The sequence below is a fragment of the Numenius arquata genome, chromosome 17 (genome assembly GCF_964106895.1).
Source record: "Numenius arquata chromosome 17, bNumArq3.hap1.1, whole genome shotgun sequence".
Taxonomy (NCBI): Eukaryota; Metazoa; Chordata; class Aves; order Charadriiformes; family Scolopacidae; genus Numenius; species Numenius arquata.
The window spans coordinates 7,389,587-7,416,710 of NC_133592.1; the positions used below are offsets into that span (position 1 = coordinate 7,389,587).

General features: G+C 47.0%; 3 protein-coding genes across 3 annotated transcripts; 2 read left to right on the forward strand and 1 right to left on the reverse strand.

Annotated features, from left to right (window-relative positions):
* Window positions 1-3,366: 3,366 nt before the first annotated feature.
* SLC16A5 (solute carrier family 16 member 5) lies at window positions 3,367-11,573 on the forward strand. The gene is made up of 4 exons (XM_074160308.1): window positions 3,367-3,586; window positions 7,667-7,810; window positions 8,823-9,686; window positions 11,332-11,573. The coding sequence occupies exons 1-4, from the start codon at window positions 3,367-3,369 to the stop codon at window positions 11,571-11,573; spliced, it is 1,470 nt and encodes a 489-aa protein (XP_074016409.1).
* Window positions 11,574-17,568: 5,995 nt separating this feature from the next.
* Window positions 17,569-20,097, forward strand: ARMC7 (armadillo repeat containing 7). The gene is made up of 3 exons (XM_074160132.1): window positions 17,569-17,834; window positions 17,915-18,058; window positions 19,050-20,097. The coding sequence occupies exons 1-3, from the start codon at window positions 17,750-17,752 to the stop codon at window positions 19,385-19,387; spliced, it is 567 nt and encodes a 188-aa protein (XP_074016233.1). The 5' UTR covers window positions 17,569-17,749; the 3' UTR covers window positions 19,388-20,097.
* A 406-nt stretch (window positions 20,098-20,503) lies between these two features.
* On the reverse strand, window positions 20,504-26,289 carry NT5C (5', 3'-nucleotidase, cytosolic). Its single transcript, XM_074160135.1, has 5 exons — window positions 26,107-26,289; window positions 22,001-22,101; window positions 21,856-21,916; window positions 20,988-21,102; window positions 20,504-20,902 (listed from the first exon to the last, which is right to left on the reverse strand). Exons 1-5 carry the CDS (start codon window positions 26,287-26,289, stop codon window positions 20,760-20,762), a joined length of 603 nt encoding a protein of 200 aa, XP_074016236.1. The 3' UTR covers window positions 20,504-20,759.
* Window positions 26,290-27,124: the final 835 nt, after the last annotated feature.

Sequence of the window (27,124 nt, forward strand, 5' to 3'; positions counted from 1 at the left end):
ACCATTTGCTAATCTGGATCTCTGGAATAAATTCAACCAGTTTTTCTCAAAAGTGATTTGCAAGCTCTGAGGCATTTGCACTTTGGTTTCCAGGTGCATGGTCTGCCCCAAAACTGCTGCTGAGGCTCCTGAGCTTGGGACCGGAGCCATAACGTGCCAGTAAGGACAGGCACAGAGCAGGGGACATGCAGCCACCTCCACTGTGTCCCAGGCATCTGCCTGTCCCTTAAGGGCTGTGGGTGACTGCTGACAAGTGACATCCCACAGACAGAAGCCTGTAGCGTTGGGCCAGGCTGCACCACTTGGGCCAACGCTTTAATTGGAGCTAGATCTGTATTCTGTGCTGTCAACTTGCTGGGTGACCTTGGAAAAGTCAGCTGGGATATAATATAACCTACCTGGGAGACGACAGCAAAGCAAACCAAGATCTCAGGATGAAAAGGTACTTAAAAAGTCACTTATAAAGGTATTTACCAGGAGAAGTGTTTGGCTTTCCCACCGCCAACAGACACTGAGTGTCCCAAAAAAAGCAGTTTGGTTTACAGTAAACATCTCATTTCTGTGCATGCAGCCTGTTTTACACATTCATAAACTACACGTCCAGCACACACCGGGGCTGAGCTGGGGCGGCAGGAGAACGCTGCTGCAACACACAGCAGGGTGCAGAGACCTAACGTACCATGAGCAACAAACTTTCTTCTCCATTTCTATCTCTGCTCCCAAGCTGCAGGGATCGTCCGGTCTTTGGACACCCTTCCCAGCCCCATCACTGGGGACAGAGGTTCTGTGTCCCCCTGTACAGCCACACTCCTGACTGGACCCTGCTACTGGGCTGGAGGGGAGAAGTGGGCTGCTCTTCTCCCCACGGAGGTACCCACCCGTTGCAAGCTCTTACTGAGCACAATATACAGATACCATCATCATTTGCAGGCTAAATATAAACCTCTTCCTAGGAGGTGGGCTCCGTGAATGTCCTTGTGTTTCTCAGCATAAAGGCCTGCCTACCCTTGCAGGGAGCAGCCAGCAACCCTCCAGCAGCTGACTGTCCCCCAGCACAGCTGAGGGAAACTGAGGCATGGGAAGAAGCAGGGAGAATCACTGTGGGAGCATTCCTGGTCTGCTGCCGTAAACAACTATGAGGGCTGCTCCAGCACAGCTAGGGGAATCCAAGAAGGCTTGAATACTGGTGTCTTGAGGGTCACTGGGAAAAGAAGAAACATTCAGACCTGAATGAGAGAAAATTAGCTCATCAGGGCAGGCAGCGACCAGCAGAGAGTAAAGGAGGACCAAAACCGGCAGCGTGCTGCCCCTTGTCCCATCCAGGCATTGCACGGCTGGTAGAGGGACACGTCTTTGCACCAGTTCATCCGCTCCCAAGAGAAGCACTGTTTGCAGTTGGCACCCAGGTGTGGCTCTTGCTGTGAACTTCAACCCTACTCCCGATGCTTTTAGCACAGGACAATCATGTGTGTGTGAAAACCTGCCTGCGTTTCACAGGTGTCCCTGGTCTCTCACGTTCATGGCACGACACCAGCAGCAGGTTTCCTGAGAACATCAAGCCCACAGGAGCATGAAAGCACATACTAGAGCTCCACGTTCGCACTGTCCATCCTATCTGGGTACCCTGGGAAGGGTTAAAGCAAGGCTTTTCGCCACTGCTGTTGTTTGGTGTGCCACAGGCGGCCGAGCCAGCACTGGAACAAACTTGTTCTTTTACCTTTGTGCAGGCAGAAGGCAGCGAGGAGGCTGTGTGGCACTTGGCAGCACATCTCCAGGGTCCTTGCAGCGACTGTGCAGGTCAGGCTGCCCAGGAGAAAGGGTGTTCTGCAGCCGAGGACAGAAGGTGGACGAAAGCCATGGCGGGTCTGCAGCCCCACTGGAGAGTCCTCCCCAGTGAGCAGGCACACAGGGAGATGTGAGGGAAGCCAGAAAGCTTCTGCTGGACAAACTCGAGAGTTGGACAGGGCAGCTGGGAACAGAGAGGAGCTGTGCTTCTGCCTTTTTTTTTTCAGGTTTGCTGTTGCCGGGGAGAGGTTTTAGGCTGTCATCCAGCTAATTCACACTAGAGAGACAAGCACTTGAATTAGTTGCATTATCTGCGCCCAGCTAAAGTGGACAAAGGATTAAAGTGTGCTGAGCACCACCTCCGTGATTTGCATCTCAGAGCCCCTTCCCACGGGCCCCCTCTGCTCCCGGCCCCTTTTTTTTTTTTTTTTTCTGGCTATGAGCCAGCCGGCATAAGAGCCCTGTTTACAGAAGTGATGCCTAGGTTAATATTGCAAAAGACTTCATAAAAGCTTTTAGTCGCTACTGAAGCAGAAGTATCCGACCGTGGGCCACGAGCTGATGGGGCTGCGCACACAGGGGATGAGCCACCCGCGCCGCGCAAGCAGCCACGCGCCCGCTACCCTTCGTTTGACCAGTTCTGGTCTCGGCCTGAGGTATGAAACTAACTTTCTGCCACCTTATTCCACATTTGAAATAACGAGCAACATCAAACTATTATTAACTTTTAAAGCTACACACAAAACTCAAACGTAGCAATTGTTTTAGGGGAAAACCACTATTTGAGTGCTAAATAAATATCATACTGTGCAGTGACCTTTTGGGCACTTTCTTTGAGCTCATCCAGCCGCCAATGATTTTTTATGTGTGTTTATTCATTTGGGGAAGATGGGGAATGCTATTGCTATGTTTCATGCTGCTGGTCTCAAAGAAATCAAAACTGGGATCTCTCAGAAGAAGCTCTAGATCTAAACAGAGGTAAAACAAAAGCCTATCTGCGATCACCGGATCAAATTAATTAACGGCTTTAAAAATGTTTTCTCATCACTAGCACTTCGTGGGTAGGTGCAGTTTTCCTAAAAGGTTCACACTGAGCTCTGCTGTGACACACGAGCTTTGTATGTTTCTATTTTTCTTGGCATTTGCAGAGTTTTTCCTCCTCTTCGTAACACGAGGACTGAGTGACCTTAGCAATTGCCAGCAAGGGGACTCCATATGATGAAAGCAGGTGAAAGGGAAAATAAGGGCGGGAACTAGGTAAGGCCAATTCATACCTCAGAGGAGGTGTGGTCCTGTTCTGTACCTGGCTGTGGTCACAGCCTTGTGAAATATAAAAGGGGAAGGCAGTTGTTTCTCAAGCAATCTGTTGCCAGGATCCCGCAGTGAGAAGGGAGGTGCTAGGAGAAATGCAGAGCAAGAATTCTAGATTATCAGCTGCGGAAGGTGTGGGACTCACTGGTGCCTTAAAGCCTCTGGAATACCGCCAGCCCGTCTCTGTAGGTCCATTTGCTGGGCTGAGGGTCGCATGGTAGCTGCACTTCCTTCCTCAGCAGGCGAGCTTAGGAAGAGGAAGACGCCATCATGTCCCAAGGAGGAGCAGTAGCACGTGAAGCTGCCAAGCCCCAGGACCGGGGATGGGCATGGATGGTCCTGCTTGCGGCAGTGCTGCTGCAGGGGCTGACGCTGGGCTTTCCCTCCTGCATTGGTGTCTTCTTTACGGACCTCCAGCATGACTTCCAGGCCAGCAACAGCGAGACGTCGTGGTTCCCATCCATCATGGTGGCTGTGCTGCATGGAGGCGGTAAGTAGAGGCTGCAGGGAATGTCCTCCACCACGTCCTGCAGTTGTGCTGCTGCTGAGGGGCCGTATCGAGGGCACTTTTCGTATTTCATTAAGGCAGACAGTGGAAGGGATGGAGAGGTCCAAGCAGAGTGGCTGGTCAGCAGTGCACAGCATCTCCCAGCCACTGATCACACAGTCCAAAGCTAAGTGTCCACAGACACCAAGCTCCATTTTGCCCCTCTAAGAAACAACCAAGACCTTTGGTCAGAGAAGGTGAATCCCTTTCTCAGCCCAGCTTCTCCAGACCAGCAAGAATTTAACTATTTCCCATGGCAGCTCTTTGAATAAGCTGGCAGGTAGTGCTGGAGTCTGGGTGCTTTCTCGATTTATCTTCTGTCCACAAGAGCACATCTCCTTCCACGTGCCACATGACAACTGTGTTCTTCGTGGATGAAAAGATGCCAAAAGCCAAGCTCCTCCAGGCTGCCAGATGAGGCAGAGTGTTAAAAGCAATTCCTTGGGCGGTGGTATCGAGTACACACCCAAGCAGGCATCAGGGTGGACGTGAGCACAGCTGGATTAACGCAGAACATGGGTCAGGCGGCACCCTCCAAGTGAAGGGGGATGGAAGGAGGGATGGGTTTTGCAGATAACAGAGTGAATCACTGTTTTTCCCCCCAAAGAAAATGTGGAGGCTGCAGAGGACAGGGTCCCCAGATCCCCCATCCAGATGAATATTTCTACATAGAAAAGAAAAACAAATTCTCAGCAGCTCGAGGACTTTTCAATGAGTGGTCCAAGATGCTGATCCCTCCACATGCAACTCCCATGCTTATCTGCTACACAGACTACCCAAAGGTCACCAGGTAAAAGTAGCAAAGTATCCAGTGATACCCACGAATCTGAGCTGCCCTGAGTTCATACCTGCCCCGAGTTCATACCTGCCCCTTTCCATTATTGGTGAAATGTGACACTATCGTATGAAGAAAAAAAGATCAGAGCCCCGAGTCATGCTGATGTGAAGGCTGTGGCAGGTTCAGTCTCTCCTGAGCAGGACCTGGCTGACAGCCACCCAACATGGGAGAGACAGTCTGCACCTTAGCATAAGCAGGTGGGTCCAGAATTGCAAGACACAGATGGAAAGAGACCTCAGGGGGAGCAACAAAGGGAGGAATTATCACTGGAGGTCAGCAGAAATGCAGCAGTGTCCTTCGGGTTTGGAATTTGGAAACTGCTGGGCATTCCCTGTGCTGCCTTCTATCCCCTGTGGTCCTGCTGCAGTTAGTGGGAAGGAGCTAAACGGGACCTGCTGGCTCTGGGAAACGGTCTCAGAAGCAGCTCAGTCCCAACATGTCCAGAAAGGACAAGTCTGGCAATATCTGCAAGAAAATATCAATTATCTTCTATAATGAAGTAGTGGTTTTGTAGGAGGCTGGAGCCACCGTAAAAGGTAACATAAAGACAGCCAATAAATAGATCCAAAAGTTATAAATTAGATAAGGAAATAATAGCCTTATGTTAATTATATTCACTAACAGAATTTGTCAGGCCATAGCCTGTGAATTATAAGAGAATTGTTACTTTGCTTGCCAGTTATGTCTCCTACTGCAAGGCTGTTAGAGCAGAGGAGTGCTTGCTCTTGTCCCCCAATACAATACGGCAGGAGTTAACACAACCATAAACCAGTAAGAAAAAAACAACAAAAACCCCTCAGAGATAAAAGACTGCCTCTCAGGCCAAGCCTAGAATCATAGAATGGTTTGGGTTGGAACGTATGGCTTTTGCTGCAACTTCTGACCTCCTTTGCAGTGGGCCAGGCTCTGTTTGATTCAGGTTCTCCAGTTACATCCATCATCTGGGCAGTTAAACTTTTTCCAAAAATGCATTCTGCTATGTCACCAATGTCTCTTAAAGGTGCTTCTCCCTTTTCTTCTCCTTTATTATTCTTAATTCAGAGGAACTGAAGGGGGGAAAAAAAAATATTTGTTGCAAAAATTGGTAAACTGGAATGGGAACGGACAAAGCAACCCATCCTCAGAGTGGTCAGCGCAGTGAGAAGGTTCCATGCAGGTGAGGTAACCTCAGCTCAGCAGAGCTGTGGCAGGGAACAGGGAAGGGCACAGTGCAAACAATAGCTCTTAACTTATTAAGCCAAACATATCTCATTACCCATGCTACGTTCCTTAGGTAAAAGCGATTAATTATTATTTTGTTATAAGAATCATTTGAGAGACCTCAGGATCCTACGGTCTTTGCCAAAAGGGGAAACCCAAGAGCTCAGGCTCTTACAGGTTCCTGCTCCTAGATATTCATGCACACGTAACTCTCTGGATTGCACTCATACAAACGCAGCACTTTGGGGGAATTATTTTTGCAAAGGAAAGCACAAAAGCCCCAGGCACATGAGAAATAATGTTTGAAACCTAGAAAGCAAGTTAACAGAAACAAACAATGAAAAAGATTTTTACAGCCAATCTCATTATTTCAGAGTGTTCAATTTATGACTTCTGGCTACTTGGGCTGGTTAAACAGCAGTACCACCCTTAATGTCTTCAGCAGGAGGAAAAAGTAATCCAGTCACCACTTTGCTGAGCACTTTCTCAAAGGCCGGTTGAAGTCTGAGGTGAAAATCTCCCAAGCAGATCAAAATACAGACAGCTGCAGTCCCAATTTTAATAACGTTCTACTGTTCGCTTGACTACGTGGATTTTATTTCAAACCAGATGTTGATTTAGGTCACAAATATGCCAAAGGTTATTTTTCCCTACGCTGATTGACTCCTAATTCTGAAGCTTACAGTCATTTTGCATTTGCTAATATAACCGTAAGTTTGTTCAGAGCAGGGAAAAAAAATAAAACCTGGAAAACCCTGAGGATCCTCAAAGGAACAGGAAAAGAAACTGGACCTTCAGATCCTCTTCTGCCAGAGCATGCAGAGAGAAGCATGTTTCCCACTGGTGGTCTGCAGGGCTGAACCAATCTTTCCCTACTTCAAAATGATGGATGCTAAATGATATTAACAAACTGTTAATTTACCACAATTTCATGGAATTCACCAAAAGTTTATGAAAATTAAACAATTAACTGACCTTAAACACACACCTCCACACCTATTTGTTCATTGCTTTTTCTGATGAAATAACATAGCTCTTTCCTAGAAGAGCCTGCCAGCAAAGTCTAAACACAGTAAAACCCAGCTTTCTCCCCATTGGAAGCTCCCGGGTCTCGCTCCCACCTCTCCGCTGTCTGTGCCGGAGGTGTAGGAGGGGGAACTGGGATGTGCACGGTCTGCTCCTTGGCTTGCGTCCTCTTGGAAGTGGACACAGTTAAACCTACTCACCCCTGGCAGATATGCCAGGACAGGCATGTGCAAAGAGCTGTACTGACAATAACATCTTATTATTTTCCCGGGGAAGATGACTTGCAGGACAAGCTGCAGGACTGCACAAGCTGCAGCTTGGATGCTGCTGCCTGAAGTTTAGACAGATTCCCATGCAGACATGAATATACCTCTCCAGATGTTTTCAAATAATCCTTCTCAATGACACCTATTTTTCTCCCATTCTTTATCTATTTCAGAGTCAATCTGCCTTCTCTTATAAGGAATTTCACCTAGGTAGCAGGACACCAAGGGCCATTTAGATCTTGTGGCAGAATATATGAAAAACACAGTGAAATGAGAGTGGAAATAAGTAAACAGAAATATCACCCTGCTTAATGTCTCCTACTCAGAGGCACAGAAATACAAGTCTTCTGCTTTTTCAAATCATTCCCAGTATTTATATCATGTGAGAACAGAATTACACTCAAAGGTCATTCTTCCATTTCATTTCCAAGAGTTTTAACTAAAATCCACCACAAGGAAGCTTAGAAATCCTACCTAATGACCAAAAACCAAGCAGATCACGGGAGGCTTCCCTTTAGTTAACAAGTTGGCCATGTACTTGGGAGGATCAGGGGATATATTTTCTATTCCATTATGCTGCTGGGACAATTCTCAGGGTCTCTAGACGAAGTCATTTGCTAATTGCAGCAGTCCAGCAGGTACAATGTATTTCCTTCCTCCCTAACTGCATCCCTTTTGCTCCTTTGCTTCCAGGGCCCCTCTGCAGCATCTTGGTGAAGCGGTTTGGCTGCAGGTTTGCTGTGATGCTGGGAGGGCTGCTCAGCGGAGTGGGCATGGTGTCCAGCTCCTTCTGCAAGTCCATCAGCCAGCTGTACTTAACAGCTGGCCTCATCACTGGTAAGTACCAAAAGATGGCAGGAAAACCCAGCTGTTGTGCTTGACTTGAGAGACGGGAAATGGTGAGATTCCAGGCCTAAGTGTTCACATTTTTCCATCCATCTGTGAAATGAGATAAATCCAAAGCCCCACAGCGCAGCAGCAATCGTATAGCAGCTAGACTTGCCCTTCACACCCTTTTAACATACACCTCATCCAGCCAACCTCACTGGAAAGCGCTTCTCTCTGGAAAAAAGCTACAGGTCTCCAGAGGATGAAATCGAGAGAAAAGATGGCAAAGATGTCTGTTCTTTTTAGTAGCTTCTCAGCCTTTTGTCTTGGAAGAAGGGAGGGGTTTTTTCGATCTTGGAATGTAATGTGCTGGGACAATGTCCTTCTCAAGTTCCCTGGGCCTGTATTTCACCACTCCCAATCTGGGGAAATATGGTGATATCTAACAAAAGAACGTGTTGGTTTTGAATAGAAGTAACAGATGGTAACCTTTCCTTTCCAAATATTTCTCCTATGTGACTGACGTTCAACTCTTGATTTTTTTCTTACACAGAGAAATTAATTTCTTCAGCCAGGTTACTTTGGTAGCAATCCTGTTGGATCTTGCAAGCTAAGCTATATCCACTGCACAGAGAGAAAAGCAAGTAACTCCCTGAGCCCTGATGAAAGTGTCAGGAAAGCAGCACTGCTTGTTGCATGTGGTATAAAAACCAAGCTTTTAATGAACAATTCCGTAACAATTTCAGGAATGGCAGCATGCCCTAAACGTCAGCTTAGATCAGTGTACTTAGTATACCCAAGAATGTACGGAGTTTAATTTACACACAACATCCTTCTTCACCCCTTGTGTGGGGTTTCTGAGTATTAATCACTGGGGGTTGTGCAGCCTGGCAGGCGAGGAAATGCCTCAGTAGTAGATGAAGTCATCTGTGGGTACACTCCAGATTTGGGCTCTTTTCCCCCTTTAAGACAAGGCAGAGGGATCGGGCACTGTCATTTTCTCTTTCGTTCCCACCTTTAGGTCTGGGATCATGCTTCAGCTTCCAGGCAGGAGTGACTGTGTTGGGCTACTATTTTGTACGGTGGCGAACGCTGGCCAATGCCATAGCGTCCACTGGCGTCTCTCTCGGTTTCACGCTGTGGCCGCTGCTTTCTCAATACTTGCTGGATGAGATGGGCTGGAGAGATACTTTTCTTATTTTTGGAGGAATTCTGTTGAACTGTTGTGTTTGTGGAGCCGTCATGAGACCAGTTCAGCTCACATCAGGGTCACCACTGCAGTCACCCAAGCCTGCAGACGAGCCAGGGAGAAGAGCAGAAGGGGCACAACTGTCCAATGGAACATCTCCCCACCCTGAGCTCCAGCAGCAAACCAGAAGGACCGCATGCTTCCAGATGCTGCAGAAGTACCTGGCTTTTGACATCTTTTGTCAAAACAAAGGTTACCAGATTTACACTATTGGAGTGACCTGGATGATGATGGGGTTTGCATTACCACACGTCTACCTTGTGCCTTATGCCATCCAGAATGGGGTGGAGGAACGCAAGGCAGCCCTCCTCATCTCCATTATTGGGTTCATCAACATCTTCATACGCCCTTTGACAGGGCTGCTCTCAGGACACAGAGTCTTCACAGGGAGACGCATCTACCTGTTCAGCCTGGCCGTGCTCCTCTGCGGGCTGAGCAACTTCATTTGTGTCATTTCAGCCGAGTTCAGTGTTCTTATCATCTACTGCGTCATCCTCAGCATAGCCATGAGTGGCATTGGGGCACTCCTCTTCCAGGTGCTGATGGACGTGGTGGAGATGGACAGGTTCTCAAGTGCTTTAGGGCTCTTCACCATTCTGGAGAGTATCACGCTCCTCATCGGACCCCCTCTCACAGGTGAGAGAAGCTATTAAAGCACACAGGGGAAAAAATCAGTTGTTTAGACACTGGTGACGCGTGTTTGGGAGCATAAAGAAGAGAAATGAGGGAGTTTCCAGACCCAGGCAGACAGGAGAGTTATGCAAAAGGAGCAATAAAAAAGGGCGAGTTGGAAAGGAACAATCAGCCCCTTCTCACAGCTGAAGGAGGGTCATTTCTGCAGCTGCCCAAGTGTCACTGCAGTGACAGCAGCCACTGAAAAAGCTACCCGCTTGGCAAGCAGCTTTGATAGGCATGAGAGTGGTGAGGGCTTTTTTTCAGTGACTGGCAAGACACAGGGAGGAATTACATAGGATCTCGCTGACTATGAACTATTTCACTGCTTTCCTAGTTTGCATTGTTCTATCTATGAAGTCTCAAGGAACTGTGAACATCCTATTAAACAAGTTAACTGTGATCAGAATTATCACCAACTCTACATTATTTAAGAGCCTTACAGTAAAAGCTTCTGTTCACTCTTTCCGAGTTCTAGAGTGCATTCATTTTTCTCTGGAGACAAGAAAGGGGCTAGTTATGTCCCCCAATTCAATAAATTATTCACAGATTTCAGAGCTCACTCCAAATGCCACTAAGTGGCCTGTCTAAGACACACCTGCTCCTGCAGTACAGCAGCAAATTCAAAAGACTAACAAGCAAGAAATGCGAACCTGAGCATGAATCCTTAATTCAAGCTTTAGTTCTCCAGACAATGAATTGTGTGCCATTCAGCAAGAAAATAATGTCTGGTCTAACAATAGGATGATAACATGCACCATATTTCATTGTATTCCCTGGCATTAGTGTGCCAGTCACTTGTCTCAAAATGCAAAAAAGGTCTTTTCTTGGACATCTTGGATACGAGTGGCAGATGGGAAAACAAAGTACAGTAAAAGCAGTTCCATTTCTATTTGTAGTCCTAAAATCTGCTACAGAAAAGAGCACTAGAAAAGAAACATCACGAATCCTTAGTGAAGAATATAAGCAAATATTATTCCAGTATTTCCATATAAATAAGCAGCCTATACAGAAGGCATCATATATTTGACCTGAGTATCGCCTTTCCATCTCTAACATTAGTGTTAAATTACTCTTCTGATATAACACACTTCTAAATGTTTTACACTGAATGTTAGTCATAATGCTTGCTATGCCATGAATTTACCTCTCCCTGATTACACACTATTAGAGGTAAGTTTTCAGTTTAGAGACCCTAACGTATCAATTTTTGAGAATTTTCTCTATTTATTTGTTCTATTTTCTGACCTGGGATGCAACAGGGTCACTCATTACAAAATCTGGTGAGTGACAGTGGCACAGGGGTCCTCTGCTGGGCAAACAAAATGTATCACCAGGATGGGGGAGAGTTACAATTTCCTTTCTTTCCTGACTTTTCTGTGTATTGAGAAATACTTCCTACAGAAGCAGAAACATCACCTGGGTGGTGACTACAAAAAACACTAAACAACTCCTAGAATCTACAGAAGAGAACTTAACTCATCTGTCAATGCTTATCTTTTGTAAATGGCAGTTTGCTGACTGATTTAGGCTTAACATTTATGTAAATGTCACCCAGTTGCCATTACTATGCATTGTCTCTTCTACTCAGCTATGGCTTCTGTTTCAGGTCTCCTGGTGGACATAACTAGTGATTTCCACTATGTCTTCTACAACTCCAGTTTCTTCCTGATATCAGCCGCGCTATTCATGGGGCTCAGCTTCTGCGCTCTGGAAAAAAAACACAAATTGAAAGAGGCTTCAAAAGTACCTTTGGATAAACCCTCCAGATATCAATACAATGAAGTGCCAACTGAACCACAGTCTGAGAGTCAATCCCCTCCAGCAGTCATGTACATCACAAGCGTATGAAAAGAAGAAAAAAAAAAGAGGAACACAATTATGTGGCCTGTACAAAGCTACGCAAGGGCAAGCACCAATGGCAGATGAGAAAACAAGCGTCTGCTTTCCACAACTGTCATCATCCTTCTGCCCTGCACTTCCACTCCACAGGGCCGTGTCAGACTCCATGTGAGCGATCCAGACCACAGGCTGAGCCCAGAACCCAGCGCCAGCCAAAGAGCCAAAGGACAAAGAGAACTGTGCTTTCCTAAAGCATACCATGGGATAACAGCCATGGTAACCAGCGCCGAGATACAAAAAGCTGTGTCAGTTCAATTGGTTTAAGTCAGTGCCTTTAAGAAGTCACTGGAATGTCACATACACATTTCAGTTGGCAGCACTGGACAATACATATTAATGGCTATGTACAATGGTAGTTCTTTCACAAATAAGTATTATTGCCCCGTCTGAACATGCAATTTTGGTGTAGACTTAGATGAAGTTTCCTGGTTGCTTCCCATGTAGGGGGTGGCAAGACAAACACTTTCCACAGGAAGTGTGTTATTTTCCACATGTCTAAATATTATATGGAGGCTGCTGTATGGGTTGCAGAACTCAGCCAAGTCTCTAATAAGATAAAACATTTTCTCCTACAAGGCATATGTATGAATTCTTCATGCCAAGGACATTTTCAAAGCCTCAAAGGTTCAACTCCAGAGCATCAAAAAAGAAAAAAAATCTAAAGCTTAGAGTGCCTCCTTTGTATAACTAATTATATCTCAAGTGCTTCTTGATAGATCATAAAACAGGATTCATGGCTTATGTAAACACACTTCTTTCCAGTATTAACTGGCACCCATTTGGGGGGGATGGGGGGGAGGAAGGAGGAAAGAGGGAAGGGAAGTTGTTACTAGACCTGAGAATAAATGTATACAGCATTATATAGGGCTAAATTCAAAGCCACTGTAGTTCCCCCTTGTGTAAATGAATTTAGCTCTTTAGTCTTAGACTCTCAGACCTCATTACACCAGCATTCTCATTATAGAGAAGTTTGCACAAGCATAACTTACAAATAAATCTGTGGGGAAAATACACTGAGAAAAGTCAGTGTTACTGACCTTGATATCCATACAGCCTTGACTGTAAGTGCCTTTTCTTGCTACACTCCTGGGAGTCACACTTGTAAGGATTAAGCTGAGAGCTGCATCAACCCCAGCCTCCCTCAGCATCAGCTCCAGATGCAAACTGTTTATATTCTGTGTCATTCCTGATCTGACAGAAGCAGATACTCATAAAGCACTGGAGAGGAAGATTACTCAACACATTAGAACCCTCTGAAAGACAGAAGCATAAAGCAGGAGTGAAACGGAAGAAGCAACAGCTTTCAACTCAACGGCAGTGCTTATCTTGAGAAGTGTTACATCAAATTCCTAGCTACAAAACCACAGTTTTCATTAGAGCTGTGGGCTCCTCCGACAAAACAAACAAACAAACCAAAAAACCCACACTGGATGAAACCACTGGAAAACTGACTCAAAGGTCATCAGAAACTACAACGGCTTCACAGCTGGCTTGTACAGTGGAAGAGGATCAGCCCTTCAGAAGGGCTCCTGCTCTCACCACTCAGTAGTATCTGTATTTCAGTACTGCTCTAGGATTACTGAACCAGCAGGCTTTGCATTTCCTGATGAGACATATACTTAAATAAGATGACTCATGGGAAACATACATATCTAATCTCTCATCACATATGTTTATTAACTTGTGTAATGCTTACATGGTCCATAACTACAAAGTAAACAGGGACTGGTGCTCCTCAGCTTACCAAAATGACTGCTCTATGTTCCTGGGAAAAAGATGGGGCTTTCTCCCTCTCAAACAAACCAATGAAAAGGGAACAAGTCCTAAACCTCTTCTAGCTACTGCAAATAAAACAGCCAAGCAGCTGAACAGATTGCCATTTTTTCTCTGTGTAATTCTTAAATTCTAAATTCTGTTCACCTTTCTACATTCCCTTTCTCTTTTCTTCCAGAAATATGGGGTCATATTGTCCCAAATCTTCACGCTGCTAACAATGTCCTGGGCAAAACAGGCAAGATATGGTGTAAGCTACAACCCATCACAATTTATCACAGGAAAACAAAGGTCAGTTGAAGGAGCAATAGAATATATGTCCTTTATGGAGCCAACTGCTGTACATACAATGATTTAGCTCTAGCTGCCTCATGAGCAAGCAAATGTATAGTCTAAGGCATGACTGCAAGATACAAGGAGGGAGGAGGTACTCAGCAACCAAAGCTGACACACAGAGATCAGCTCCTCCTACACCATGGCAAAGAAATCTCAGTTTTGACTATTTCTTATCTGAGCACAGCGGTGCAAGGTAATTTAGGACGGAAAGTTAGGAGAGTGCTTTATAGAACTGCTATTTGATACTCCCAGACTCAACATCAGGGTTCACTAGGACTTATTTGCAGAGGCAGAGAGATGTTTCTGGGAAGAAAAACAATGAATTCACAAACCCATTATTTTAATCTTCTTCAACTTGTTGACAAAAAACTTTCTAACAGCCTCATAGAATTTAAGCTGCCTGAAAACAAGGTTGTCTTCCCTGGTTCCTTTCCACCAACCCTTCAGAAGTAACCCACAACCCACAGGTTGGAAACAAATCTTGCAGAGAGAACAGGAACATCTTAGGCTGTGTTTTCATGGGTAAATAAGATGTCTAAGCTCCCATAATAGAGAAAACTACTCTCTCCTCTCCTACCTCTCTTTTCAACCTGAACTCCAAGCTGCCTTGAGCAGGAACTTTGTAAAGCATAATTGAAGGGACCACGCATACTGATTATGCTACAGTATAATAAATATTTGCCCTAAGAGCTATAGTACAGGAACAGTAACAGTCAGTCCTTAAGACTCTTGAGGCCCAGAAGAAAAATAAAGCAATAAAAGTTCCTTTCATTAGTTTAAGGTCGTCCCGTTATGCAAGGCAACGACAGCTTTTTACCACCACCCCTGAAGCATTTTTTTTTTTTTTTTTTTTTTTTTACACCTACGGACAGCAAAATAACCCTGGCTTTAATTATGCACAATACCTCAGCCAGATTACAAACCTCTGAGAACCAGCAGAGCAAAAGCTGACCAGAAATAAATGTTTCTCGCTTGCCTGGTCCCCTCTTACCCCTTCCTGCTCCCTTTATCATTTAAAGTATCATTAACCTTGCAAGGTAAGCATTTTTGCAACGAGCACCTTTCCTTACTTGCAATGAAACATTCACCAGGAAGTTCACACTGAAATATTGCAAGATCATGATCCTTAAAAGCCTTAGATACTCTGCCAATGTAATTCTTGGAAAAGTTTAATAAAAACACAAAGAAAGGTCATGGTAAACTTACACACTCTAAAACACCTCAGAAATGTAAAATCACTTAAATGAGGAGCTTGGCGTGCTGTTTGCAGACCTGGCTAGTAACTGCAAGAAAAGAAACATAACTGCTACAGACAAAAATTCACTGAATTCTAATTTTGGTGTGCTATCAATGTCACTAGCCCCTAGACCAGCCCCTGAAGCTGTGAATACCCTAGCTGTACTAGCCCACTCTGTGCAACTATTCTGGCAAACAGTAAGTGCTTGGAGCATTCAGACAATTAAACAATATAGCCGACACTGGGCGAGTAAACAGCCTGAGCAAGAGGCTTAGGTACCCCAGCCAACTCTGCCTACTGCCAAGCGATCTTTCTGGATGATCAGGACAAACTCCTGGCAGTAAGTCAACACAAAGACAACGAGCACACAGCTGATAATGAAGCAGGTCATGTAAGCAGTACTAACACAGTCTGCAACTCCTGCTGAAAATCTCTTGAGGACTACAAAACCAGGGGATGTTATCAAACTCTCCTCCAGGAGGCAGCTCCAGCACAGCAAATTAAATGGAAAATGTTTCTCACATCTCTTAACCGGCGTTGATTGAACTCAGTGCAAGACAAAGGCTAGAAGGAGTGCACCTCGCAGTTCCCAGTAAGACAAGCTCCTCTCCTCCTGGTTACTTCTTGCCATGCATTGAATAGCGTGACCTGGAGAACGCATCACCTGAAACTCAGCCAGCACAGACACACCAGCCTTTCCTGAACACCACTGTCTGTGAAACCACCCCAGGGGACAAAGTTCCTGCTGCTCCTATGCGTGCAAAATTACACTGACTGACCACAGATGTAGCACTTAAAAACAGAAATCATTGCATTTTTCCTCTTTAAATACTGTTTTTCACCCCATATTAGTCAGTCCCAATATCCTTAATCACTTTTCTTTGTATTGACTAGCTCCTCTGTGTTTGCTTTCTCTTTTTCACATTAGTCATTCACTTTCTGTGTAATGACAGATGTGGCTTTAAAGTATGTCAACACTTACCACTCACAAAGGCATACATTACATGAGATTTGTTAACACACTAGCAAAACATTCTAATATAGAAGTAGCCTGTAGTACCTTTGCTGATCATTTTCACTTATATACAGGCATATATGGATATATACACACGTATACATATATATGCACCAACTTAAGCTGATAATTATGATAAGGGTTGAAGTTGCTAGCACAGCTCTGGCTTAAACTTTTATATCAGGTAGAAATAAACATTTTCACATTCTCTGTCTTCCCACACCACTGCAATGTTAAAAGATCTAGCATTACTGTATTCAGCGTAGCTTCTTTGCTCATCCTTCTATCTAATGTGGTCATGGGCAGGTATTTTACTACACCCAGCTGAGTGGTAGATTATCAGCCCAACATGCTTGTCACTGATGCCACATATTTGGCAGATCAGTCCATGTTCAATTTGCTTTATATGAAAATGAACTGCATTTGAGATAATACAAAAGACAACATCTACTCACAGCCTGTTTCCTACCTTATCTACACAAGAACCTCCATACATTTAATTGCTTCAATAAGAGCAACACAAATTTCTGCAGAGTTCACCCCCCTGGTTAATGATGTTTATATACCTTTACCTTATATATTTATGTGACATGAACCACAATTGAATCCATTTGCAGTGCTTAAAATCACAGTGGTATCACCAGATCTTCGCTAGTTCAGAACCATGTAATTGCTCTGCTTTGTGCTTAGACCAGGGCATTGTACAACCAGGGTAAAATTACCTGCTGCTGGTTTAGTTCACTCCTCCTTGGCTTCACTTCATTTCTCCAGGTAATGTATTTCACTGGGCACGCACTGTGCCCTCTTTTTACCTTCCCCCTCAGCTTCTAATCCTTTTGCCATTTCACAAAAGGCAAAAAAAACCCAAACTCTTTCCACTGTCCCTCTTTAGCCCATGGGCTGCAATACTATATTAAAACTGAAACTAACGAAACTCTGTTCCCTCCAGCACCTCTCCCTATCCTTGCCCTCCCAACCACCCCGGCTATTGCTTTACCATCTGCATGTCCCGTATTTTACCACAGTGAACACCCACCACCCGGAGAGGCGCTGAGACCCAGCTGGCAGCTTGGTCCAGAACTGGTTCACCCCTGGGCCCAGGAACCTGTCAGCAGTGTCCTGGCCTGGGCTCCCACCACTAGCTCTGAGGAACCTGGAACGACAGCAGTATTAAAATTGAGCAGGAAAAAAAAAAAAAGTGTGAAATTCTTTTTATTAACTAACTAGCCAGTGAGGTAAGGTTTGCTCCTTTCCAGAGCAAAGCATTTAAACATCAGTTTTGCCATATGGCACACACCAGCACGCATCCCCCTTTATTTGCAGCAACTGTGAACAGGTTCCACGGCTCACGGGGGAAGGAAACATCCCGCCAGGCGCCTGTCTGCTGCCTCACAACCCCCAGGGGACCCCCATCTTGGCCGCCGACAGCCTTTTACCCTGTGGCCGCCTCACAGCAGCCGACCCCGACCCCGGCAACCGCCGCCCACGAAAGAGGAGGAGCCGCCGCCGCCGCCGCCGCTACCACCCCTGCCTGAGGCGAGCACCGGCCACCACGCCCACAAAATGGCGGCTCGGCACGCTCCGCCCACAAGATGGCGGCCGCGAGGCGCGGATTGCCCCAGCGCCGCATAGTCTCATCCGCGCCGAATTTGGCGTGGCCGTGAGCGAGCGCCAGCCCGCCGGAGGGTCCCCGGGGCAAGGGAGGGCCGAGCGCTCGGTGTCTCGCAGGCGTTGGGCGTTTAGCGGCTGAGCTTGGGGCATGGCATGGCTGCTGGGCCCAGGATGGAGCTTGGGCGGCTGGAGTACCTGCAGGCCCTGGTCACCGAGTTCCAGGTGACAGATAGCCCAGGTAACCCCCGGCACAGCTGCTTACTTATATTCTTTGTGCTGAGAGTGTTTCCTCACGCATCCGACGCATCTCCATTGCAGAGGCCAAGGAGCAGGTGCTGGCAAACCTGGCCAACTTCGCCTACGATCCCAAAAACTACGAGTACCTCCGGCAGCTTCAGGTCCTGGATCTCTTCCTTGATACGCTCACTGAAGACAGCGAGACCCTCGTGGAGTTTGCAATTGGTAAGGGCTGCACCTGAACCGGGGCTGACAGGATGCTGGGCCTGGCACTTTGGTTTGGTGGTTAATCTACTCCCTGAGGGGCAGATGGTTGTGCTGCAGGAGCAGCCTCAGGCTGTCCTGGTAAGGCCTGGTTTAGTGGAGAATGAGTGGAATGGGGAGAGAGGTAGGAGGGAGGCATCTCCCCTTCATCCTAATAGAGCTGCCGTGCTTAAAGATGATGCTTTCTGGAAAGGATTTTTTTTTTTTCCCCAGACTGTAAGTAAACATTAGCTGAATGACTTCTTAATGAAATCTCTCCTACAGAGAAATAGTCATTAATACATAAATTTTGCCATGTATAATGTACAGGTCCGAAGTTACCATTCTGCTATTGACAACCAGTCTTCTAGAAATCTTACTTGAAATGTTTTAATAAGCCCTTTGAGGAACTGCCTTATGGTGATTCCTCATGGAATGGAATTCCTCATTCCTCATTCCTGAACACAAGCAAAGGGACCAGATTCTAGTTGTGAGTGATTCTGTGAGATGATAATAAATATATTTGATTTTTAAGGTTTGTGGCTGAGCTGTGCCAGGGTATGGCTGCAGCTTGAGGTTTCGAGTACAAATGTTCTGTACCTCTTGGCTCGTACTGTTATCTCCGTCCTCTAAAACATCTGCAGTGAACTGCTGGCTTGTAGCCTCCATTAGGGTTAAGTGATGCTGAAATTCTTCATCCTGTGGAAGAGGTTATGTCCAGCAGTAACAGTGCCCTCTAATGACACGCAGGAGGAGGAATGTTCTGGTGGAAAATCTCTGGAAAGAATCAAGAGAACATTGCCCAGGAAGCCGTTAAGTATTTTCCATCCAAATCTCACAGAAAATCTGGATGCTTATTTCTGTATTAGAAAAAAGGGTCAGCAGTGAATTTGAATCTTAGTATGAAAAAGATGAGGGTGTGCAGAGAAGAGTTTGTCTTGCAGGTGTCAGACATTTTCTTTGGCTGTTTCAGGCGGTCTTTGTAACCTATGCCTGGATAAAACTAACAAAGATTACATCTTGGAGGCAAATGGGGTAGAGCCCGTAATCAACTGCCTCTCCAGCTCCAACGAGGAGACGGTCATGTCGGCAGTCACGACGCTGATGTACCTGACAACACCGCAATCGCGCCAGCAGACCACGGCTCTCCCGGTGGTGGAGTGCATGCTTCGCTTCTCCCTCTCGGCCAACAGGAGGTTAAGCAATCTGGCAACTGTCTTCCTGGAGGATTACTGCACTCCGTCACAAGTGGAAGAGGCCAGGAATCTCAGCAAACACACAGCGGTGGGGATTCCTCTCCCCAAGGACTGAAGCTGTCGGAGCAGCATGGAGCTGTGGAGAGGGAGAACTCCCTCTGTTTTCCCAGCCCTCCACTTTCTGCTCAGCAGGTCAAGAGTGTGTTGAGAACAACATTAAAGAGGGGAACTGCTGATACCAGCACTGGATTTTAGTTAATAAAGAGGATGGTACAGCACTATCATGTCAGTCAGGCCAAGCACACAGCTAAGACTGCAAGCAGATATTTAAAATAAAACAGGTCATGGCTGTTGGAGAGCAGGTTCCCAAGTGCAGCCCAGCATCCAGCTTGCACAGATAACCCTTCCCAGCAGTTAGGGGTATTTTCTGCTTGGATTATTGGGCAGGTTATATCCCCTCCAGTTCCTGGCTGGTTTTGCTGCAGCTCTCCTCTTCAACGTCAACTCATATGACTTTGAAACGTCACATAAACTTTATTCCTCCTCCAGAAGAAAGGCGTTTCCCTGCCCTGGCATTTTGCAATCTTACTGCATCCCTTTGACACTAAATATGCCATCCTATCATCATGGCATAGGCAGCCGGCTAGTAAATGGCTACACAGGGCAGGTTGTAGCTATCCTATAAAGCAGGAAGTGGAAAGTTGTTTTTTTTCTTTCATTACCACCGTTGAGAAAGGTGAAGATTCAAAAAAAAAAGGCTCATGGCAGTCTGGCTAGTGACAACAGCTGTCTTGTAAGACCTTCTCTTAATAAAACATTAACTTGAATGCTGTGTAAACAGTTTTTGGATAAGCTCATAAACATTTCTCTACAGCAGCCCATTCTAAACATTGCAGCCCAGCCTTCGCCCACCCTTACTCATGCATGTGGGCCAGAAATTGAAGCTGGCTTGGTCTCCTTTCATGATCAGCCAACGATGCAAAAGGCAACCCAAAAGCCAGGGTGGGTAAATACATAAAATTTAAAAGAGTCTGGCTGTTGACCACAGCGGTCCCTGACAGACACCCAGGCAGCGACTACTCAAGTTTCAGAGCGTTACTTCTTCCTCTTTTTTTTATCTTCTGCGCCGCCACTCAGCCCAAAACAAATAGGAGTGAGGTTAAAAGCTCACATGCACACACGCATACACACACACACGCATAAAAACCCAACCCACAACTTCTTGTATTTTATAGTTTCTCTTCACCAACAGCAAACATCCAAAACAACTCTGCAGAGATGAACTAACTGAATGCAGAGCAATCTTGCAGAAACCTGGAGAAGAGCCAGCTCCGCAGCACCTCTAACAAGGGCAGCTTATTATAATTATAACTGACCCTTTGTAATGCCCCTGCCCGGCTGACGGCACTTGCTGCCTGTGGGGAAGGGGTTTCCCTGGCAGCGGGTTGTTCCCTGGCAGCGGGAAGAGCACAGCATCCCTGTTTTCATCACTGCCTGCGCTTGCTTTCCAAGATACCCTTCCAGTCATCCGCCCAGGAGAGCAGCCGGCGGCGCGGTGGCTGCAGCTGGAGGTGGCTGTTGTGGCAGCAGGTGAAGAGAACGTGCTCCCAGCTCGGGTTCCGCTCCGCGCCTGAGGAGGGTAAGGGAGGAAAGCTGAAGCCAGCTGGGGGTCTTCCTCCCCAGCTAACAGAAAGCAACGCAAACACTTTTCAAACCTCTAATGGTGTCCTTGTCATCAAACAGCAAGTCGGCGGATACAACGGTCTTATCTCGGGTTAGAATAATCCGCTCCACAAACTCGGGTCCCAAATGTTTTTCTACCCACTTATACTGTGGAGGCAAGAAATAAGACATGAGAAAATCCTGCTGCACTTTCAGTTTGCACATTGCTCACGTCAGCTCAGCCCTAGCACAGCAATCTTTTTTCCACCCATAAACCCACATCTGTGTCTGCGAATCCCCGCCACAGAGACTGGCTGTGGCCCAGGACGCTGATTTAACCTGTACTTGTAGCAGCCTTCAGCCAGCACGGCGTTTGCCGTCCCTAATTGCTGCCGAGTTTGCGAGCAGTGCTGGCCGCTTGCCCCGAGCACAGGGATTGTGCCCATCTAAGTCATTCCAGGGACTGAGGTCCCCCCGCTCTATTCTCATGCCAGTGGCAAACAGAGCTAATCCCAGCACTACAGCCTCCTCTTAGCTCGGGATCGGCGTCTCTCAGGAGAGCTGGAGAGCTCAGGCTCCGGATTTAGACAGAGCTCCAGTTTGTCAGTTGAGGAGCCTCCGATGTGGAATCCCCTGGGAATATCCCATCCCCCCTGGGCCACGCTGCAACGGTCCCTTTGCTGGAGCCCAGGTGTCACAGGCTCCAGCTCCAAGAGGACAGGGATCACGTGCCCGCAATAAGGCTGGCATCACAGGGCACTCTGAGATTCCCTGTCCTACTCTATTACTCTGTCCGGGCAGCTGCCCCTCAGACAGAGGGCTGGCAAGGACACTACTATCTTTATGAATGAATGACTCTGACCTGGGTGCTATGAAATAGCTAAAGCAGCGTTAAAACCAGTAGAATAAATTCTCTCCCACCTTTTCCACAATGCAGTGCTCATATTTCCGGAGAGGACTTGTACAAATAAAGACTTCAGTGCTGAAAAGAAACAGCCTTCGTTAGCAGTCAGGGGAAAGGGCGTAAGTTAATGGCAAAGGGATGCAGGGTGCAAAGTGTCCTTACTCCTGCATGCAGACCATCTCCTGCATAGCTTCAAGGGCTCCTGGAATTGGATCCAACTTTAGGAAGAAGCCAGGCGATTCGTAGACACTGGCTACCTTATCCTGCAATAGACAGGAGGACAATTGGCAACACCCATGCTTTCATCTGAGCTCTGTGCACAACAGTTGTCCAGTTACCCCACTTGTAACAGCCGTCAAAGGCTTTACAGAGTCAGCTGATGCTTCACGCCAAGAGTGGATTATAAAGTTTCTCACCTTTAGGGTTCTGGGAAAAGTCCAGCTCAGGCACATGAGAAGGAGAGGTTACTCTGGGTGGCTTGTTTGGAGCAAGGAGGCAGAGCTGATCCTGACCTGGCTTTGTTTCCATAAGCCGCTCCATGAGCAGCACCACAAACACAGCCCTGACCTACAGCTCCACTGAGAGAAGGGGAGCTGCCACCTCACCCCTTCCCAGCAGGTTTCTTTCTACTAACTTTTGAAAATCGAAGGAACAGGTTTGAGGCTTCTGCTCCTCTGTCACATTTGATGGAAATTTGCTTACGGCTCCAGAATTTACTAGGGATGTGTGGGTGGACACATGTACTCCCCAACAGCCCTCTTTTCCTTCAGAGCAAACAGGGCAATATGGTGACCGTGCTAATTACCATCCCCAGCAGAGGGGCCAGGTCAGCACACCCACACGTTTGGGGTTAATCCTTGCAGACCAGAACAGCTCAGCAAGAGGGAAGGAAGAGAACAGGAGAGCGAGGAAAACTACCTTTCTTTGCTGCTTTCTATGATTTTCAATCACACACTAAAAAAGCAGTTGTTAAAGGAGCAGATCATGACATTGGCTGGTGGTGCAAAGTCTACTCAAAAGGGTGTGAGACTGCAGGAGGAGATTCAGAGGTCTCTGTGCTGCCCCAAGAACCTTTGGCTTCATCAACTGACCTGTGCCCCCAAGATGGGCTGGGTCTGGTGGTGATTCATCTGGGTCTGGTGGTGATTCATCTGGGTCCCACCAACTGCCCCTCTCCTCTGACCCCCAGCACACAACCTTAGCAGGGGATGGAGCAGGGCGATTGAGGGGATCACGGCTTTATCCCTTTTCCTTCTGCACCTGCTCTGGGTGGTAAACCCACCTTCCATGCAGGCATGTGGGACACCATGGGAATCAGAGAGGTCATTAATGACAAACGGGTTGGAAAGGAGGTTCTCTCTAAAGTTATAAGCATTTTTAAGTAGGAAAGAAACAAGATTACTGGAGGAGCAATGTTTTCCCAGGCTAAAGTGGCCAAAAAGGGTGCCAAAAAAGGTAACAGTAATTTGATGTGATACAGCACAGTGGCATCTTTAATCTCTGTAAGGAAAAGTAGGATTTCCAGGGCAATTCCTGTACCTCTAGGTAGGAATCTCTTGCAGTCCTTTTTTTTTTTTTTCTTTAATTTACTGATAAGACATTCTCATGCCTTTTACTATTAGGAAGTTCACTGGTTTGAATCCAGCTCTGGTTAGTTAACTTTAAAAATCGCTACCTGGTGACCGCTGGGTGGCCTGTGTTAAATCAGAGCATTTCAGTGCAGCTCCCCTTATCACACAGCCCGTCCTGGCAAAGCATCCGCAGCAGCAGCGTCCCAGCAGCACTAAGGGCTAAGTCCACTTCCAGGCCTAAGTTTCATTTTCAGGCAGAGAGGTTACGCTTCCAATATCTCTTCTGCCCTAAGACAGGAGTCTCACCTTCCCTGGGGTCATACAGTGAACCTCAGAGGTGCTGAGCTAGCATTTTTTCACAAGCATTACAGTCTTATGTTCCTATTGCACCGAACAATTTGGATAACTTATTTCTTGGTAAGTATTCTTCAAAGGCAGGTTGGCAGCCTTTGCTTAGAAATTGTACCTGATTGATTTATGGTGCAGCTGGTGGTCTCCTTGCTCTGCATCACAGAGGAACATCAACATAAAAAACATTTCAATTAAGCGGCAACGAGAAGGAGTCAGCATTAAACAAGTCTCCCAGATCACAGTGCTCACTCAGCTGGCGCACTTTACAAATAATCATAAATCAACAGCCAGAACTGTGGAAGCACTGCCTGATTTCACATGCAAATCAGAAGAGGATAAGGAGTCTGGGTGAAGAGGTGGCAATCAGATCTGCTCAGATCTCTGTTTCCATGCAAAGCCTCACCGATCCCAGCAACAATTCCCTGGAGCTCTTCCCGAGGAGATTCAATTACAGAATCAGGGCTTCTGCCTGAAAGCCCTTTTATCCTACAGCAAGACACTAGAAACTGGCAAGTTTCCACTACATCACAAAAATGTCTGGCTTTGCTGGAAAAATGAATTTGATTTGATGACTCTCAGAACCAAAAGCCATTTGTGGAAAAAAAAAAAAAAAACAACCCAAAAGGAAAAAGTTACTAAAAAAATAAAGTAAAACAATTTTTTTTCCTCATTTTCATGCCGTTGTTGTTGAACCTTTGCTTTTAACTTCCATTAGAAGAACAACAGCAGGAGGAATTCTGTCTATCCCTAAGCTTTCCCATTTGCAACACCTAAAATAATTATAGGAATTTTTGCCACTGCTGGAGATGTTGAATCCATTTTTTAAACTGTCTGGGTTAACCAGCCACGGTATTTACATAAAACCTGAAGGAGCTTCAAGTCTTTAAAACTTTCCTGTTCTGCCAAATGTATCTAAAACAGCCCAGAGATCCAGAGGTTACCGAAGGAGACAGACACAACACAACTGCATAAACCTGATTTCCTTAGGAAGCCAGGCTAATAACGAACAGTGAGATAAGAGCTTTCTGCCACTGCTGATCTGCATGGGATTCAAACCAGTTACCTGGTTATTTCATTGACTCACCTACGGCCTGGGAAGGAACAGGATGAGCATGAAGCAAATTAGGGAATGGGAATGCCAGAAATAGAACACAGTTTTCAGGACAGATCAGATTGTAGACCGTCCAAAGAAGAACACATAAAAAGCCACGACCCCTTAAATTACTTGCAATATTTTTGTCCCGCTATACCCAAATAGGATTCACTCAAGTAATACTCACTTAAGCAATAAATCATGTTTGTTTTTATAAAATGATAAACAAATCGTGCCCGCTCCCTATATATTTACAAGTTAGTAGTTCTGGGAAATTTGGAGCATCGATAGTCGTGGATTACAGTTTGGAGCCTGGTCAGTTTGGAGCCTGTGGAAATGCTGCCTGGATCCAGTGCTCCCATCCCTCACACTGGTGCAGGAGCCCGTATCCCGCTGTGGCGCAGGAGGGAAATTAATGCGAGTTGTCATTTCTTAGCAATAAAAAAAACCTACAGGATCTTACAATTAGCCACGAACTTCTCAGGGAAGCACAGGGCAGAGCCTGGGTCAGCATCCACCCGATTTCTTAGGAGTCCCCGACTGTCCCGTGGTAACTAGAACGAAGCGTGAAGTCTGGATTCGCAGCATTTTTAATTTTGCTTTGCAAATCTCTCTGATAGTCATTCATTCAGTCATTAGCAAGCGTTAAAAATAGCAACGATTTGCACACATGTAGGGTGTACCACAGGCTTTTTACATACTATTCCAGATCGCTTACCTACCGTGTGCTCTGCTTGTCGGAGCGTGCAGAGGGAATAACACAGATACAGGGGTTTATTAGCTGTACAAAACCCCTATCAATTTTTATACTTTTTGCTACATTAACACTTGTAGAGGGCTCAGCGAGCTTTAAGTAATTTATTACTGTTAACTGCTGCATGACAAGGGCAGTTCATGAGTAGGTAAAGAACAAGTTGAAGATGGTTCTGCAAATAGTTTCCGCTAGTTATTTTCATGACGGAATCGTTCGTTGCCAATTCCCGCACACGCACCTCCCTGTAAAGGGCTGGCAAATCCCCCGCGGAGCAATTATCGCTCTACAAATTAAGGCCGTTGGTATGAAACAACCCTTTGTAGCACCCCCTTAAAGAAAAACAACCCCCCTCCCCCTCCGCTTTGCGGTCGGAAGAGGAGGTTCCCTTCGCTCCCAGGGTACAAGAGGGAAGGAGGGAGAGAGGTTTTGGGAACACCCCCCCTCCCCGTTTTCCAGCCCGCCGGTGTTTTCCCCCCGCCCCGGTCCCGGCGGCGCTCACCCCCAGGTCGTCCCGCAGGCTGCAGTACTGCTCCCGCACCGAGAAGCCCCTCCGCTCCGCCAGCTCCACTCGCGGCTCTCCGGGAAAGCGGGCGACGAAACCCCGCAGCACGGCACCCTCGAAATCGGCCAGGACCCCGTCCATGTCCACCAGCACCCGCAGCGGAACGGCCGCCCCGGCCATGGCCACCGGCAACCGCCGCGGAACGGCCGCCCCGTCCCCGCCGGCAGCGGGGCGGGTCCTCCCCGGCCGTGCCCATTCCCGCTCCCGGCGGGGGAATCCGCTCGCCCGACAGCCGGCGGGGCTCCTCCGGGAACCGGGCTGGCTTGCGGAGGGCGGGTTCCGGGCTGCTTTTCGGTGAGGGGCCGCTGCCACGTCCCCGCCGAAGGGAAGGGCTCGGCCAAAGTCTCAGCACCCACAAAGGAGCATTAACGAGTTCCACCGGCTGTGGGGCTTGCAAAGGAAATGTAATTTGGTTATTTTCCTCCTCCGAGGGCAGGCAACAGGCAGGTGCGATTTACATGCAGCCAGGAGCCGTAACGCACGTATGGGCCGTAAGGAACGGCAGCCCCGGCTGCGGGTCCAGAGGAGGCCACAAAGATGTTCCGAGGGCTGGAGCCCCTCTGCTGTGAGAACAGGCTGAGAGTTGGGGGGGGGTTCAGCCTGGAGGAGGCTCCGGAAAGACCTTGGAGCCCCTTCCAGTCCCTAAAGGGGCTCTGGGAAAGCTGGGGAAGGACTCTTGATCAGGGGTAACAGTTTTAAACTGAAAGAGGGGAGATTTAGATTAGGAAGAAATTCTTTGCTGTGAGGGTGGTGAGACCCTGGCCCAGGTTGCCCAGAGAAGCTGTGGCTGCCTGGAAGGGGTTCAAGGCCAGGATGGACGGGGCTTTGAGCAACCTCTTCTGGTGGGAGATGTTCCTGCCCAGGGCACGGGGTGGAACTAGGTGAATGTTTAAGGTCCCTTCCATTCTGTGAAGGAGAGGAGCACGTTAGAGCAAATCCAGTTTTATAGGTTAAG

Bases quoted from the DNA above. Each gene is read 5' to 3' on its own strand.
- SLC16A5 (XM_074160308.1), top strand. From the start codon at position 3,367: ATGTCCCAAGGAGGAGCAGTAGCACGTGAAGCTGCCAAGCCCCAGGAC. The intron at 7,811-8,822 runs GTAAGTACCAAA...TCCCACCTTTAG, and splicing joins AACAGCTGGCCTCATCACTG to GTCTGGGATCATGCTTCAGC. The intron at 9,687-11,331 runs GTGAGAGAAGCT...CTTCTGTTTCAG, and splicing joins CATCGGACCCCCTCTCACAG to GTCTCCTGGTGGACATAACT.
- ARMC7 (XM_074160132.1), top strand. From the start codon at position 17,750: ATGGCTGCTGGGCCCAGGATGGAGCTTGGGCGGCTGGAGTACCTGCAG. The intron at 17,835-17,914 runs GTAACCCCCGGC...TCTCCATTGCAG, and splicing joins CCAGGTGACAGATAGCCCAG to AGGCCAAGGAGCAGGTGCTG. The intron at 18,059-19,049 runs GTAAGGGCTGCA...TGGCTGTTTCAG, and splicing joins CCTCGTGGAGTTTGCAATTG to GCGGTCTTTGTAACCTATGC.
- NT5C (XM_074160135.1), bottom strand. From the start codon at position 26,289: ATGGCCGGGGCGGCCGTTCCGCTGCGGGTGCTGGTGGACATGGACGGG. The intron at 21,917-22,000 runs GTAAGGACACTT...GTTTCTTTTCAG, and splicing joins GAGATGGTCTGCATGCAGGA to CACTGAAGTCTTTATTTGTA. The intron at 21,103-21,855 runs GTGGGAGAGAAT...TTGCCTCCACAG, and splicing joins AGCACTGCATTGTGGAAAAG to TATAAGTGGGTAGAAAAACA.